We start from the raw sequence: 16,630 nt of genomic DNA on the forward strand, positions 1-16,630 counted from the left end.
TGCATTATGTTTTTCTCTGTTAGTACTCTCCTGTTTCTTCTTTAAGAAACAGTCTCTAATCAAGTGCCCTTTACGGTAGCAAAAAAAAAAAAACAAAAAAACACTCCCTAGTTTCTTTTTGCACTGATATTGTCTGGTAACTAGATTTTTGGGAAATAGATTTTGTGTATGTTCTGACCATGTTTAAATTTTTAATTTCCTTCTGTTTCAAATCCTTTTCAGTCCTCTAACTTTTCCTTAAGGTCTTTAACTTCCTTGTTCTGATCTGAACTATTTTCAAATAGGTAACCTGCAGCCTCTCTCAATTCAATTAGGGAAAATGAATCATATCTAGGGAAATAGTTCTTAAAGAATGTCCTCAAACTTGGTGTGCATCCCCTCAGAAACTGTCTACGTACATGGCCAGCTGTCTCTTCATTATCTGCTTCTAAACCTAAGATTGCCTCTGCCATCTCTGACAGACAGTCTATGAATGTGGCAGGATGCTCCCCCTTTTCCTGCCTGATCTTATCAAATTTGGACCATTCACCAGGTTTTGAACAGCATTGCTTAATGGCTTCAAGCAAATCCTCTCTGCACTGTTTAAGGTATGACATGCAGATTGGATTGGCAAAATCCATATCCAATCTTTGATCTATAGTGGGCCAGCTGGTCAAATTACTTTCAGATCTAGTTGTCTCCACAAATTCCCTTTTTTCATGGGAGCTGAAAAGTTCTGTTAAGAGAAATTCAATATCTTCGAAGTCTGGATCAAAGATTCGAAATGCTCTCTTTAGCTCCTTGTGGGTTTTAAAAGGATTGTCCACCAATTTTGGAAAACGACATTTAACAAACTCAAGTTCATGAGGAGTGAATTGTCTATGGTCCTTTGAGTGAATAACACCAGCATTAGTTGTTAGCTTGGTCACTTCCTTCAATGAACATATTTTCTCAGGGACACTAGCAGCCTGGTTCTCATTTTCATTGCTACCTTCAGTTTCCTGAGGTGCATTCTCTGATTGCCCATTGTCCTTGCCCATAACTAGATATAAACCCTTTTACTTAATGAGTTGTTCAAAAACTGCCTTAATCATTTTTGTCTAAGTTGTTGTCAATGGCCATAAACTTCTCTGCCTTAAGGGGAACTATAAATCTAAAAAATTTCCTCACTTGGGTTAGAGTCTGCAACACAGCCATGAATAGTACATATACTTGTGCCAGGATATTCCAGAGAATTAATTCATTTTGGAAAGGTAATTGTAACACAGTCATTGTCAAGTTTCCTACATAATCCACAGTCTTCACTACCATTTGAGTCAGTTTGCTGTAAAGAATATGGTAAATCCAAAAGCAAGCGATGGCTGCCAAAACCACCACACCAAAAACTACTTGTTTGAACATTTTTACTATCTTTCCTGCCTGTGGGATTGTTGGGTACTGTCAGATTAAGGTGCCACTTGAAATAGAAGAGTAAATTAACTGAAAACTACTATTGCTTGAAATAGAGAAGGTAAACTGTGGGGAACCTTGTTTCTTCTTACAATGATTGCTGTTCTCTGACTGTGACTAGAGAGCTCCTGCTGGGACCTGAACCTCTTTGGTGATAGTGGAGGTAGGAATGAGAAATGCTGAGGTATGCCACCACACAGGGATATTGGTACACAGGGGACTACTTATAAAGGAATGCCCTGGGGTTTACTCTGGGGTTTGCCTGCTGATTCCTACTGATGGCTGATTCTTCAATCTATTTCCTAACTCCTTCCTCCCTCACTCCCTCCCTTTTCCAACCCTCTCCACCCAGTTCTTCTTGAAGCCTTGGCTCCTTCCCTCCCCACTTGAGTAAACTATAAAGATATTCTTTTCTTTTCCTTTTTCAAGTCAAGGGGTTTATTGGGATAACAGGGTGGGAAACTGAGGTAAGAGGGATGAGGATTTCCCTAATCTAAAGGAGAATTTTAGAAAGTATCCCAGTCACAAACTGTGACTCTAAGACAGTTAGGGAGATGGAGAACAACTGTTTGAATCTTCTTTCTTCTTCACCAAGAAAATCTCTTCTTCAGTGTCAACTTCAACTGCTCAGAACCAGAGAAACCCAAAAAAACAAATCAGCTTTACAAAGGTCTTTCAGCCAGGTTCAAACCCCCAGGGAGAGAGTGTGACTTCCAGGCAGAGACCAAGTCCAAAAGCCAAGTCAGCCCCCCTCCCCCAGGGTCCTTTCAGCCAGCTTCAAACCTCCAGGGAAAAATGACTTCCAGTCAGAGACAAAGTTCCCTCCCCCCTGTGAGATAGAGATAGGAAGAGAGAAAGGTTTTGCAGGACTTGTGGATCAACATGCAAGAACATAAGAACCAGGATTCCAATGGAATGTCCTCAGTGTGTGGTAGTTGGAGCTGACAGGAGTCAGGGTTTTTTTGTTTTGTTTTGTTTTCTTTTTTTTGGTCTCTGTGTCTCTGACTGGAAGCCACTTTTTCCTTGGAGGTTTGAAGCTGGCTGAAAGGACCTTGGAGGGGGGGAGGTGGCAAACTTGGCTTTTGGACTTTGTCTCTGACTGGGGGACTGACTCTCTCTCTCCCTGGAGGTTTGAGACTGACTGAAAGATCTTTGTGAAGCTGATTTGGGTTTTGGGTTTCTCTGATTCTGAACAATTGAAGTTGACACTGAGCCATTGTCCTCCATCTCCCTATCTCAGAGTCACAGTTTGTGACTAGAATACTTCCCCAAACCTTTCTAAAATCAATCATTTAGATTAGGGACTTCCTCACCCCCTTACCTCAGTTTCCCATCCTGTTATCCCAATAGACCACTTACCTGAGAAAGAAACTTAGAATATTTTGTAATTCACTCAGGGGGGAGGGAAAATTGGGAGGAGAAGAGTGGCAGGAGGAAGAGGGTTGGAGGAGGGAGTGAGGGAGGAAGGAGGTTAGGAAATAGATTAGTAGAAATCAATAGACAGATTCCCCAGGGCAGTTCCTTCTGTACCAGTGTCCTTTGTGTGTGGCAATCCCCCATTACAACTAAGCATCCTCAGGTTCTCTCAGCAGTTTCAGGTTCCCATTAGCAGTGCTCTCAAGTCAAAAGCCAGACAGAGAACAACAGTCATTGCTAATAAAGATGTTCTCCTCAGTTACCATTCCCTATTCACAAGTAATAGCTTCTCTCAGCTTATTCTTTATTACACCGGTCAGCTTAAACTGCCACCAACCAGGGACATTCCATTGGAACCCTGGTTCTTGCATCTTGGTCCACGAGACCTGCAAAGCCTCTCTCTATTCATGTCTCTATCACAAATCCAAAGGTCAGAAGAATTCCTGGGTAGGCTGCCTCAGTGTCCTAGTTCCCACCTTGCCAGACCAGATTCCATACCAGGTCACATGCTTAAGAAAACTCCTCTTCTTTGATCTTGTGGTAGTCAGTTGAACCAATGTTAAGCCTTATGCCTTGTCACATGAACATTAGCCACCTCCCATTCCCCATTGCTTGATCCTCCAACAAAAGACTGAGGAAATATGTAGTTCACTGTCTCTATCTCTCTCTACCACCATCAGAGGAGCACACAGGCTGGATCCCAAACTCTTTAAGCCGTGTCTCTGAGTCTCTCTTCCTTTGTTCTATTTCCTCTTACTCTATATCCCCTTCACCCATTTTCCCTCACTTTCTAACTCTCCTTCTCAGGTATCCACTTAAGAATATATTAATTTGTGGCTACAGGCAGGCACAACTCATACCTGTCCCAAAGATGTTTTTTTTCATTAGCGGTAGAAGGTAAAAAGGGGACAAAAATAGATTTTGGTTAATTGGAAAAAATAAATTAAGAAAAAGCTCTTTTAGACTACAGGTGTCAAATCCATAGCCTCCAACATTCCCAGTGCTGCCTGAACCAGGTGAAAAGGTAATTGGGAAATAATTAACAAAAGAAAATAACTCACAGATAATTATATGATAATTTAAAATGTGTGCTTTAAGCATCCTCATGTACAGACTGAGGTCAATAAAATATCATCCCTCCTCTAAAGTATATACTGTTGGAGTCTGACTTCCCCAAGGTCACTTCCCCACTTCACAATTCTATCTCTCCCCTTGCTCTCAATTCAGAATATCCCCAGAGTCAGGGACAGGAAGCTGGGATACCTCTAATAATCGTAACAATAAAACAGCATGAAATAAAAGGCAACTAAGGCCAGAGATGATCTCTCTATGGTCATGATGCCCATTAGTGTGATTATGGAGGGTCTGTCATCTGTACATATGAAAGTCAGACAAGTGAATTAACATATACTGGAGGCTAAAGCCAATAGATCAGAACCAGGTTAAATAAGATATGCTTCCATGTGGCATTTTATGCTACAAAGAGGAAGAATATAGGTCCAATAGTGAATCTCTGGGTGTGAAAGGAGACAAAGTTTACATCCTCCTTTCCATCTCCAGAATTTCCCTGCCAAAGAGGATCAAGGCTAGCCCCATTGCATGACCATAGCTTATACTCCAACCAAGACTAGAAACACTCTGTGGTTCCACAGCAACAAGGGAAATGGACTGCAAGAGTGAGTATGGGGCAGTCATTGAACCTGCAGCCTTAGAAGGTGGGAGAAAAAGAAGGTTGTATGTCTCTGGGACAGAATAGAATAATACAATATCAATAATAAAGATGATAATGACAACTAATGTTTTTATTTTGTGTCTACCATGTAAAAAGGATTCCACATAAAATCCTATTATACACAGAACAAATATTATTCATTTTTCCAGATGAAGGAACTGGGGCTGCAAAAGGAGGAGTCATTTACTACATAGATAATAGGTAGAAAAGAAAAGATTCAATCTACGTTTCATGATTCTGATCTCAGGGCTCTTTCTACCACAATGCACTGTGCCATGGGACCGGGGGGGGGGGAGTGTCACTTTTGTCTATTTCTGTCATGCCAGGGAAAGAGAGAGCCCCACACAAAGTTGGTGGCCCAATCCAGATACTCACCATAGATTGTAATATTCTTGGTTGCAGTACGAGTCAAACCAGTGAATAAGTTAGATGCAGTACAGGTATAGGTGCCAGCATCACTCAGGGATGCAATAATAGAAAATGTGGCTGAGTTGCTGACTGGTTGTCCATTCTGTAACCAAGTGAATTGTGCTGCTGGGTTAGAATCAGCAACACAGCTCAAGGTAATATTTGCCCCAGTAGGGTACTCATTGGCTGAATGTACAATTGTGGCGATATCTGGGCCATCTGGAAGAAAGAAAAGGATTCCATATTGAGATTATGACAGAAATAAGGGGGCATCTCCTAGTCTATAACCCATCACCAAGAACCACTGTGTCTCCCTGATCCTCCTTTGAGCTGGGAAATTCACAACTCATCTTCTACTTTTCCAGTGTGGATCTGAACTTGGAAGATCTTAGGGCTTTCTCCAGTTCAGCACCCTGGCTGGCCACCCTCAACCAGAACACATGGCAAGGCCAATTTGGGCTCCCTAAAGATGAAGGGGGTTGGGAACCTCAGAGCCTACCTCTTTAGCTCTCAGAGAAGGTACTGAATTAGCCTGGGCCTCTGGGAACACACCACCAGGCTATAAGAAGGCACCATATAGGAAGAAGCAATATACTCACAGGTAACATTCAGTGGGAATGGATCACTCCTATTCCGAAACAATGGGTTCTCGATTTCACACACATAGGGCCCTTTGTTTTCCGTTCTTCTGAGACTGCGGATAGTGAGTGTCCTCTTATCCGGCGACAGCTGTATCCTGTTACCACCTGGGGCAAGTCCATTTATGAACCACCGGTAAGCAGGAATTTGACCCGTAGCATTGCATGTCATTGAGAAGTCCTTGGTCTCCACTGCAGTATTGTTGGAGGTGATGATGGTAGGTTTGGACAGTGGTGCTGTGCAGGGAATAGACAGAAAATGACTGTATTCGTACTTTTTCTTATCTTATAACCATATAAGTGGTTTGGAAGTGGCCTGTCTAAGACCTTGGCCAGGCTGGGGGCCAGAGACCAAAAACCTGTGATTTCAAAGGCAAAGACACCCCTTTCTATGGTGCAGATCTCATCTCCTCCAGTCCTTAAGAAAAGTTCTTCTTCAGTTCTGTGACTGACAAAGACATTCACATGGAGTCCAAGCCCCTGGTGCTCAGTCTTTCTGGTCTGAGGCAAGCTGGTCTGGGGATGATAGACCACTTCATCCAGCACCTGGGCTTGGATTTGAGGCCTTTCTAACTTGGCAGAACCACCAAGAGTTTATGATTCCTTGGCCTGGACTTCCAGAAGCCAGGGTTCCTTACCTTGACAGCTTGATAAGGATATTGGGAGCCGGTGGTGTGGATAGACTAAAGTCAGGCCATGGGGAGATTGTGCTCAGAAAGGGAAACATTACTTTAACTCTGTCGAGGAAAGAAAAGGAAAGGCAGAGAGTGGGAATAGATCAGTTCTTATCAGGATACAAAAGGATGAGCCTCTGGCTGGGAGTCAGGTGAGACCTGTTTCAAGTCTGGATATATTGAACCCACAATAGCATCTCTAGAGCATAGGACATGATTTGCCTCCAGGATGTCCATACCCTTTACAGAAGATTCTAGAATTCCCTGCTTTGGGATCTTTCCTTTCCTTTGGTGTTTCCTGCCCTACAGGATGAGAATGAGAATGTTGAAGGTGATCTTCAAGCTCAGATGAGGTTTTATGCTGGGAATCTAAGCTAATGGGGACTAAATTAACCTGAGCCTTTATGGTCCAAGGAGAGACCTTTCCTGATCTCTAGTTGGAAGTTAAAATACTTCACTGAGAGAGTTATGTGTTGTAATAATTAAAGGAGTTTGGCATAAACTGTTACAGATAAAAGAGTGGTTGCCTTAAACTGTGACCTCAAAGATATGTTTTCAAATCAAAAATATAGTGGTCACCCGGGAAAAATTCCCACATATTAAATATAACCAAGTCAGCTGGGTTTTATGGAGATTTTAATTAATACAAATAAGGAATTAATGAAAGAGAGAGAATAAGAGGAAACAATGAGAAAAGAGATAGGCCAGCTTAGGCCAGCCTAGGCTTTTAAGCCTTAAGAGAGAGATCAGTCAGTCTTTTATCAGTCATGTAAAAAATAGACTCAAATACAGGACTACAATCCCCACGAGCCTTTGCTCCACTTCCCCAGAATGCCTTGTAATCTCACCTGGGCCGAGATCGAGAAGGGATTTAAGCTGATTCAAAAGCTTTTGAGGGGGGCTTGGGGCTTTTGGACTTCCGTTTTGCAGCAGGAGCGTCTCTTGCGTGATGTGAGGTTATTTTGTCTAGGCCTCTGGCCTAGGCACATGTTTCTTACTTGTATATTCTTTAATCTTTAATCCTTTAATAAACCTTTAAAAAATATAATACTTCTTGCAGAGAGAAACTAATTTCTACCTGCCTCAGTCTCCCCATCTCCCCTAAATTTTAATCTTTACACTCACCACAAGATTTGTCCCAAGCAAGACTCTAGTGTTCAGAGAGATACCAGTTCACCTTTGGCCAGCTCAATCTCCATCTAAGTTCAGCCACCAAGCCCTTCAAGGCAGCTCTGGCAAGCTGCCTCTCTCCCATTCATCTTTGGCCATATGAAACCTCTTCAGAGAGAGGTCCTCAGAGAGAGTTTTTCTCTCAGCTTCTGATTTCCTTTTAAAGAGAATTTTCTCCTATGTCACCTCCCCTAAGTTCTCACATCTACCAATCACAGTAGACATTTTCCAAAGGACAAACCATTCTTATTTCACACCTGAGTAGACTAAAACCTCATACATCTTTTGTTAAGGCTTGTCCCTTACAAGTTGGCAAATTGCCTGACCTTCATAGGTACTTAGCACCTTCCTAAAAATGGACTTAGCTTAAGGCTTTTGTTTCACTATAAGTATGAGTTAAGTACTTATTTATTGTTCAGTAAAGAGTTTACAACTTTATCTTCCTCTAAAATATGCTTAAGTATGGGTGGAGTAGAGTTCTCACATTCCTGACTAAGTCCCTTCATTGTTAAAATGGGGAATGGTCTTAACCAAGTGTTATGAAGTAGGGTCTGAGAATTTTTAAGATTCACAGTGTGCCAGAGCAATCCCTGGAGCACATCCAGGATCATCAACAGGCTTCCTTCCTGGGTCATCCATGGCCAGCTGTCTTAAAATTAATTTCCAATTTTACAGGTATAAGTGAGAAATATTTCAGCTTCCTTGACCTTTCTCCTTGTTATTTTGGTAGAGCTTGCACTCCATCCCTGGGTCTCCACTGGGAAGTTTAAGGTGAGGAAGAATGAGCCTCCCATTTGTATCCAGTAAAGCCAAGTGAGACTGACCAGGACAGTGACAAATCTGAGGTCAGCTAGCCACCTTTTGTAGTGGGGGGAGAATATGAAGAAACAGTGAGCATGCTCCTGAGCATGAAGGTCATGGTAGGACTTTTTGGAAGGTGTTTTGGCAGCATCAATGGATCCAGTGACTGACATGACATAGTGACTAGTGTTGGACTAAGAGTGAGAAAGACCTGAGTTCAAATTCTGTCTCAAAATGTTACTGGTTGTGCGACTTACTAGCAAGTCCCTATCTGTGTCTCAGTCTCCTGATTTGTTAAATGGGTAAAATAATCTCTCCCTCTTAGTGTTGTTGGATGAAATGAGACCATATATAAAAGCTGTGTATAAATCCCAAGAAGAGCCCAAACAAAGGTTCAGAGGAAGGAAAGTCAGAGTGTGAGACTGGGTACCAAATGTAGACTCAGGCTGTCTGAGCACACAATGCATGGCCAGAAGTATCTGTAATGCCTGCTGCCATTTTGTGAAGGGCTAAGGTTTAATGCCAGAACAAGAACACTCAAGGATAGTCTGTAGGCAATAGAGAGTCATAGAGAAGAGACATGAGCACACACATATTTTATTGAAGGGCCAATTAAGGGCACTAGAGATGCTTAGCCCAAAGAAGAAAAGACTTGAGGAGGAGGGGAGACATGTCTCCAAAGACTGGTCAAGTTATAATGGGTTTGATGCCCCTGCCAGGGGATGCTCAGTGGTTACATTGATCAGGGAGGGACTATTTCCTAATGTGTCAGTATCTTTTCTCCTTACAGCAACATTCTGGTACCCTTTTATCTCTTGTCTATCACAAAACAACTCTTTTTTAAAACCCTTACCTCCTGCATTAGAATCAATACTCTGTATTGTTTCCAAGGCAGAAGGGCCAGGCAATGGGGGTTAAGTAACTAGCTCAAGGTCACACAGCTAAGAAGTGTCTGAGGCAAGATTTGAACCCAAGATTTCCTGATCCACAGCCAGGCTCTCAATTCGCTGAGTTACCCAGCTGCCCCTGCAGATCAGCTCTTCAGAGGAGGTAATGGCTTCTTTTTCAGAAGGGGCAGGGATTATGATTGGAATCCTGGTGACTAATTGAGAACTCTACTATATTTTGTTAGAAAGATAGGCGAGTAGGATTGTGTGGCCTCTGACTCTTATTTCTCCTAGTCTGCCTCCAGAAATGTGGGAGAAAAATGAAGATGATTCCTCAATTTCTTGACCTTCTCTAGGCCCCTGGTCTCCCTCCCTTCCCCAAGCTTGCCTTTCACACAATATTTACTGATATGGATCTCATTGTTCTTTTCAGGGTTATTCATTGTACCTCCTTTTTTCCCAACTTCTTTCTCAAGCAAAAAGTCTTTACTTTTCTGTTTTTAGAAGATGTGGTAGACCTAGATTGATGTAGCCCCAAAATTAAGGAAATAAGATTTAAGAAGACAGAGCCGAAAAGAATGGAGAGGCAGCAAAGGGATCAGGGATAGGGTAGTCTGGAGATAAAGAGAGATGGAGGAGAGTTTTCAGCAAGCTGTATCTCAAGGAAACTGGTCTATGGGTTTTCCTTGACTACACAGGCCAAACAGCAAACAGTTTTAATGGACTTGACTCCCTTCTCATTTCTCTTCCAAAAATGATTTCGGATGCTTTGCAAAACTGATCTGAAGAGGATTCCTGGACTGACTCTGCAACAGTTATAAGATGCATAAACAGGCTCACATCCAACCCAATCCTTTCTTGGGTGAGGAAGGGCTCCAACATTTGCCCCTCTATAATCAGATGGAAATCAGGCTGGCTCAATAATCCCTGGCCTCAGATATTCCTCTCTTGCTATTGGTCTCCTTCTGTCCACTAGGTGGAACTAACAGTACAGGAAGGACTCATTAGTACAAAAAGTTTCAGAGTAACAGTTGACACATAATGTGATCTAGGGCATCTTAAACTCTCTAAGGCTGTCTCTGGATACAACTGACTTCAGTTCCCTGGAAAGATCAGGAAATGTCCAAGTAAACAGGAAATCTTGAAAATCAAAAGAGAGTTTAATAAAATCAAAAGAAAATAAAAACCAGAATTAAATAATACTAGGATCTGGTTTTTAAAATAAAAATACAATTAAATAGATGAAGCATTGGTTAATTTGATTAAAGATAGAAGAAAACATTATAACCAATAGCAAAAATGAAAAGGATGAATGAGTTAGCAATGAAGTTGAAATTAAGGAAATTTTGAGCACTTATTTTGAGCAATCATGTGCCAGCAAAATTGAAATGTAAGTAAAATAGATGAATACTTACAAAAAAGATTAATTGCTCAGATTAACAGAATTATAAATAGAATATTTAAACAACTCAATCTTAGAAAAAGACATTGAAGAAACCACAAATGAGTTCTCTATGAAAAAGTCCCCAGGATCAGATTGATATACCAGTGAATTACCACACTGAAGGAACAATGAATCTCAATGCTATTTAAACAATCTTAAAAATCTAGGCAATGAGGGCTATGGGGTGATCAGTAGATAGCAGGGCCTAGATTCAGGAGGACCAGGGTTCACATCTGGCCTCAGATACTTTGGATGTGTGACCACGGGCATGTCATTATCCCCCTTTTTCTAGCCTTTACTTCTCAACTTACTTTGAACCAATACTCAGAATTGATTCCAAGATGGAAGGGAAGAATTTTCAAAAATAGGTAAAGAAAGAATCCCACCAAATTCCTTTTGTGATCCAAATATATTTTTGATACCAAAGCCAGTGAAAGCAAAAACAGAAAAAGAATTGGAATACTTAAATAATCCTGTATTAGAAATAGAAATTGAACAAGGCATCACAAATGTCCCTAAGAATAAATCCACAGGGCCTGATGGTTCTATAAGTGTGTTATATCAAACATACAACGAACAACTAATCCCAATATTATACAAAATATTTGATGTAATAAACAAACAGGGAGTTGTACCAAATTCCATTTATGACACAATTATGGTACTGATTCCAAAGCCAGGCACATCAAAAACAGAGAAAGAAAACTATAGACTAATCTCCTTCATGAACATAGATGCAAAGGTCTTAAATAGAATACTAGCAAAAAGACTCTAGCAACTGATCCTGAGGGTTATTCATTATGATCAGTTGGGATTCATACCAGATTAATATTAGGAAAATCATCCACATAATTGACCATATCAACAAGCAAACCAACAAAAATCACATGCTTATCACAACAGATGCAGAAAAAGCCTTTGACTAAATACAACACTCATTCCAACTGAAAGCACTAGAAAGTATAGGAATAGAAGGGCCTTTCCTAAAAATAATAAACAGTATATATCTAAAACCATTAGCCAACATCATCTGCAATGGAGATAAACTAGATGTATTCCCAATAAGAGCACAAGTGAAATAAGGATGCCCATTATCACCTCTACTATTTAACATTGTACTAGAAACACTAGCAGTAGCAATTAGAGAAGAAAAAGACATTGAAGGCATTAAAATAGGCAATGAGGAGATCAAGCTATCTCTCTTTGCAGATGATATGATGGTCTACTTAAAGTATCATAGAGAATCAATTAAAAGGCTAGTGGGAATAATCAACCATTTTACCCAAGTTACATGATACAAAATAAACCCACATATGTTATCAGCATTTCTATATATTTCCAATACATCTCAACAGCAAGAATAAGAAAGAGAAATTCCATTTAAAATCACCCTACACAATATAAAATATGTAGGAATCTATCTGCCAAAGCAAACACAAGAACTATATGAACACAACTACAAAACAATTTCCACAAAATTAAAACTAGATCTAAATAATTGGAAGAACATTAACTGCTCATGAGTAGGATGAGTTAACATAATAAAAATGACAATCCTACCCAAACTTATTTAGTGCCATACCCATGGAACTACCAAGAAAGTTGCTTATTGAAGTAGAAAAAACATCACAAAGTTCGTTTGGAAGAACCAAAGATCAAGGATATCCAGGGAAATAATGCAAAAAAAAACGTGGAGGAAGATGTCCTAGAAGTAGCAGATCTCAAACAATACTATAAATCAGGGGTCATCAAAGCAAAATGGTACTGGCTAAGAGACAGAAAGGAGAATCAGTGGAATAGACTTGGGGTAAGGGACCTCAGCAAGACTGTCTATGATAAACCCAAAGATCCCAGCTTTGAGGACCAAAATCCATTTTTTGACAAAAATTGCTGGGAAAATTGGAAGACAAAATGGGAGTGATTGGGTGTGGATCAACATCTCAAACCATAAACCAAGAAAATTCAGAATGGGTGAATGACATGAATGTTAAAAGAAGGAAAATATAAGTAAATTAGGTGAACACAAAATAGTATGTATATATCAGATCTTTGGGAAAGCAAAGATTTTAAGACAAAGCAAGAGTTAGAAAGAATCACAAATGGAAAGTAAATAATTTTTATTATATTATACTAAAAAGGTTTTGTGCCAACAAAACCAATGTAACCAAAATTAGAATGGAAGCAACAAATTGGGGGAAAAAATCTTCATAACAAAATCCTCTGACAAAGATCTAATTACACAAATTTATAAAGAGCTAAATAAGTTGTACAAAAAAACCATGCCATTCTCCAATTGATCAATGGGCAAGGGACATGAATAGGCAATTTTCATATAAAAAATAAAAACTATTAATAAACACAGGAAAAAAAGTGTTCTAAATCTCTTATAATCAGAGAGATGCAAATCAAAACAACTCTGAGGTATCACCTCACACCTAGCAGATTGGCTAACATGACAGCAAAGGAAAGTAATGAATGTTGCAGGGGATGTGGCAAAATTGGAACATTAATGCCCTGCTGGTGATGTTGTGAATTGATCCAACTGTTCTGGAGGTCAATTTGGAAATATGCAGAAAGGACACTAAAAAACAGTCAGCCCTTTGATCCAGCCATAACACTGCTGGGTTTATACCCCAAAGAGATAATATGGAAAAAAAAATTTGTACAAGAATATTCATAGCTGCACTCTTTGTGGTGGCAAAAAATTTGAAAATGAGGGGATGCCCTTCAATTGGGGAATGGCTGAAAAAATTGTGGTATATGTTGATGATGGAATACTATTGTGATCAAAGGAATAATACACTGGAGGAATTCAATGGGAACTGGAATGACCTCCAGGAATTGATGCAGAGTGAAAGGAGCAGAAGCAGGAGAACATTTTACACAGAGACTGATACACTGTGGTACAATCAAATGTAATAGACTTCTCCATTAGTTCCAAATGCAGTGATCCTGATCAACTCGGAGGGATCTATGAGGAAGAAAACTATCCATATTCGAAGGAAAAACTGTGGGAGCAGAAACACAGAAGAAAAAGAATTGTTTCATTACATTGATGGAAGGGGATATGATTGGGCATGTAGACTCTAAATGATCACCCTAGTGCAAACATCAACAATATGGGAATAGGTTCTGATTAAGAACACATATAAAACACAGTGAAATTGCATTTCAGCTACAGGAAGGGGTGGAGGAAGTAGAAAGAGGGAAAGGATATGATTCTTGTAACCAAGAAATAATGTTCTAAATTGACTATATAAAATTTAAAATATAACTCCATGAAATATTTCAGTAGCTATAAGACTTAAATCCTAAATATTTACATTCGCCACACTCAAGTTATGTTTTACTCCAGAACTGGCTACAAATTATGTTTGTAAATATTATGTAGAAAAATATAAAAACATGTTTGAATGGAAATAATTTCCATATGGTGCTATTTCTTTAAGTTAAATAAAGCAACTTTTTTTAAAAGATAAAAAAAAATAGACAAGAGGAGAGTTAATCCTATCTTTCACAAGAGACTGATGACTTAGCTATCCTGATCAATACATTGATCTAAGACATTTTCAAAGGATTTATGATGAAGAAATATACTCTCTACCTCCAGAGAAAGATCTGATGGTGTCTAAATGTTGTATAAACAATACTTCTTTCAATTTCTTTTTTCTTGGCTTTTGTGTTGTTGTTACAAAGTGGATAATATGTACATATGTTTTACATAATTTCATATGTACAAAGGACATCACATTTTTTGTCTTCACAATGGGTCAGGACCAGGTAGGAGGGTGGGAATGCAAAATTTAAAAAAACTATTATAAGTAAAAATATAAAGAATTTGGAGTTTGGAAGGAAGTTTGAGATTTCCATTCCATTGAGGTCCTGGGATAAATTGGCAAATAGAATCATCTACCTACAATCTTGCAAAAGGTTTAAGATACAGGGTCCTAATTTTTTGTAGTTGCCTTTATTGAATAGTTGGAGGCATTGCCCAGAAGAACAAAAAAGGCAGAAAGTAATAAAAGCCCTTCTTAATGAGGTAATTCCTAAGATTGGATATCCCAGATCACATAATCAAAATGATAATGGTCCTGGCATCACATCACAGATTATTCTCATGATTGCTAATGCTTTGTGCTTAACCAACAACCTTCATTACACCTGGCATCCTCAGTACACAATCAACCCTGTTTGCTTCAGTTTTCTCATCAGTAAAATAAGCTGAAGAAGGGAATAACAAAACACTTCCTAACTTTTGGTAAGAAACACCAAATAGGGTCATGAAGACACAGACATGTCCGAAATAACTGAACAACAATTTTTCCTTTTCTGAAAGGGAAATTTTGTGATTCTGAACAATACTGGCTGTCTCAGTCATTTTCTTCCTTTGGTTCCTCTAGTTTGGGACATACTCCTGGAAGGGGGGCAGGGACTGAGTCATTTTCCTGTATCTCAAGTCCATAGCCTAGGGACTTTTTGCTGAGAAAGTGGGTGAAAAATATTGTGGGATAGAGGTGAATGGCCAGTTGTGGCCCAGGTCAGTTAGATGAATAAATGAATGAATGAATGAATGCATGCATGCATGCATGCATGCATGTACCAGTGGACTGATAAGAATAGGATTAGTAATGTGGGAGATGGGGAAGGAGGGAGGAGGGCTTGGCATTCATCCAGTACTACATATCAGCCTTATCATTCAAATGAAGATAATGCTTGTGCTTTGGAACTGTATTTTAATTTAAAATCCAAGATTTTGATTTTTGTTCTAGAAAAGATCTTCAATAAGAAGCTTGCTAACTCCTAAATCCAGGGAATGAACTGTTGCAGAAAGATGCAAAAACATACATTATTACATCAAGAAGATCAAGAATGAACTTTGGATATGGTTGATTGAACTAAAATTTAATTGAACATTTATTGTAAATGTACACATTTATGACAAAAGGGACTGCCCCTAATTTGGCTTTCTGTCATTGTGCCTAGCAAAACATTGGTTTTGCTTTCTTTCTTTCTATTTCCTCCCTTACTACTCTAATTTCCTCTCAGAAAATTGAATATTGTATATATCTATAGTTAGAAGTGCATTTAGGACTACAAGATGATTATGTTAAATGATCAATGGGGAAACTAGTCACCCAGTGATCATCAGGGGGGATTGTGAATCTTAAAAATTCTCAGACCCTACTTCAGAACACTTGGTTAAGACCATTCCCCATTTTAAACAATGAAGGGACTTAGATCAGGAAGTGGGAACTCTACTTCACCCATACTTAAGCATGCCTTAGGGGAAGATAAAGTTGTAAACTCCTTGCTGAACAATGAAAAAGTACTTAACCCATACTTATAGTAAGGCAAAAACCCTTAAGCTGTGCCTATTTTTAGATCTAATTCAAAAAGGTGCTAAATACCTATAAAGGTCAGACAACTTGTAAACTTGCAAGGAGCAAAGAGGTGAGAACTTACTCAGGTGTGAATTCCTCAAAGTTTAGTCTACTCAGGTGTGAATTAAGAATGGTCTGTCCTTTTTAAATCGTCTACTGTGATTAGTAGTTGTAAGAACATAGGGGAGGTGACATAGAAGAAAATTCGCTTTTAAAAGGAGCTCAGAAAGGGCTCTGGGGAAATTCAGCTGGAAGGAATCAGCTGGAGAGAATGAACTGGGAAAGGCTGAATGGTGGCTGAACTTGATTGAGCTAGCTGAAGCTGAACTGTTGTCTCTCTGAACACTAAAATCTTGCTTTGGACAGATCTTGTGGTGAGTTGATAAAAGACTGACTGATCTCTCTTAAGGTTAGCCTAAGCTGGCCTAGCCTTTTTCTCATTATTTCCTTTCTCTCTCTCTCTCTCTCTCCCTTTCTTTAATTCCTCATTTGTATTAATTAAAATCTCTATAAAACCCAGCTGACTTAGGTATATTTCATATATGGGAATTTTTCCCTGGCGACCACTTTATATTTGATTTAAATCAAGACACTGTACTGAAACCATATTTTCTGCGGTCACAATTTTAGCCAACCACTCTTTTAACTGCC

The 16,630-nt window shown here is 39.4% G+C and overlaps 1 protein-coding gene across 1 annotated transcript in view; it reads right to left on the reverse strand.

Moving 5' to 3' along the window:
• The window catches only part of LOC103092368 (uncharacterized), a 1,666,349-nt gene that overhangs the window by 510,971 nt on the left and 1,138,748 nt on the right, over nt 1-16,630 (reverse strand). The window contains exons 80-81 of the mRNA XM_056825346.1: nt 5,584-5,859; nt 4,952-5,203 (exon numbers count right to left, since the gene is read on the reverse strand). Of these exons, the coding sequence (XP_056681324.1) occupies nt 4,952-5,203; nt 5,584-5,859 (528 nt within the window). The remainder of the gene's footprint in view (nt 1-4,951; nt 5,204-5,583; nt 5,860-16,630) is intronic.

This window comes from Monodelphis domestica, chromosome 4 (genome assembly GCF_027887165.1).
Source record: "Monodelphis domestica isolate mMonDom1 chromosome 4, mMonDom1.pri, whole genome shotgun sequence".
NCBI lineage: Eukaryota > Metazoa > Chordata > Mammalia > Didelphimorphia > Didelphidae > Monodelphis > Monodelphis domestica.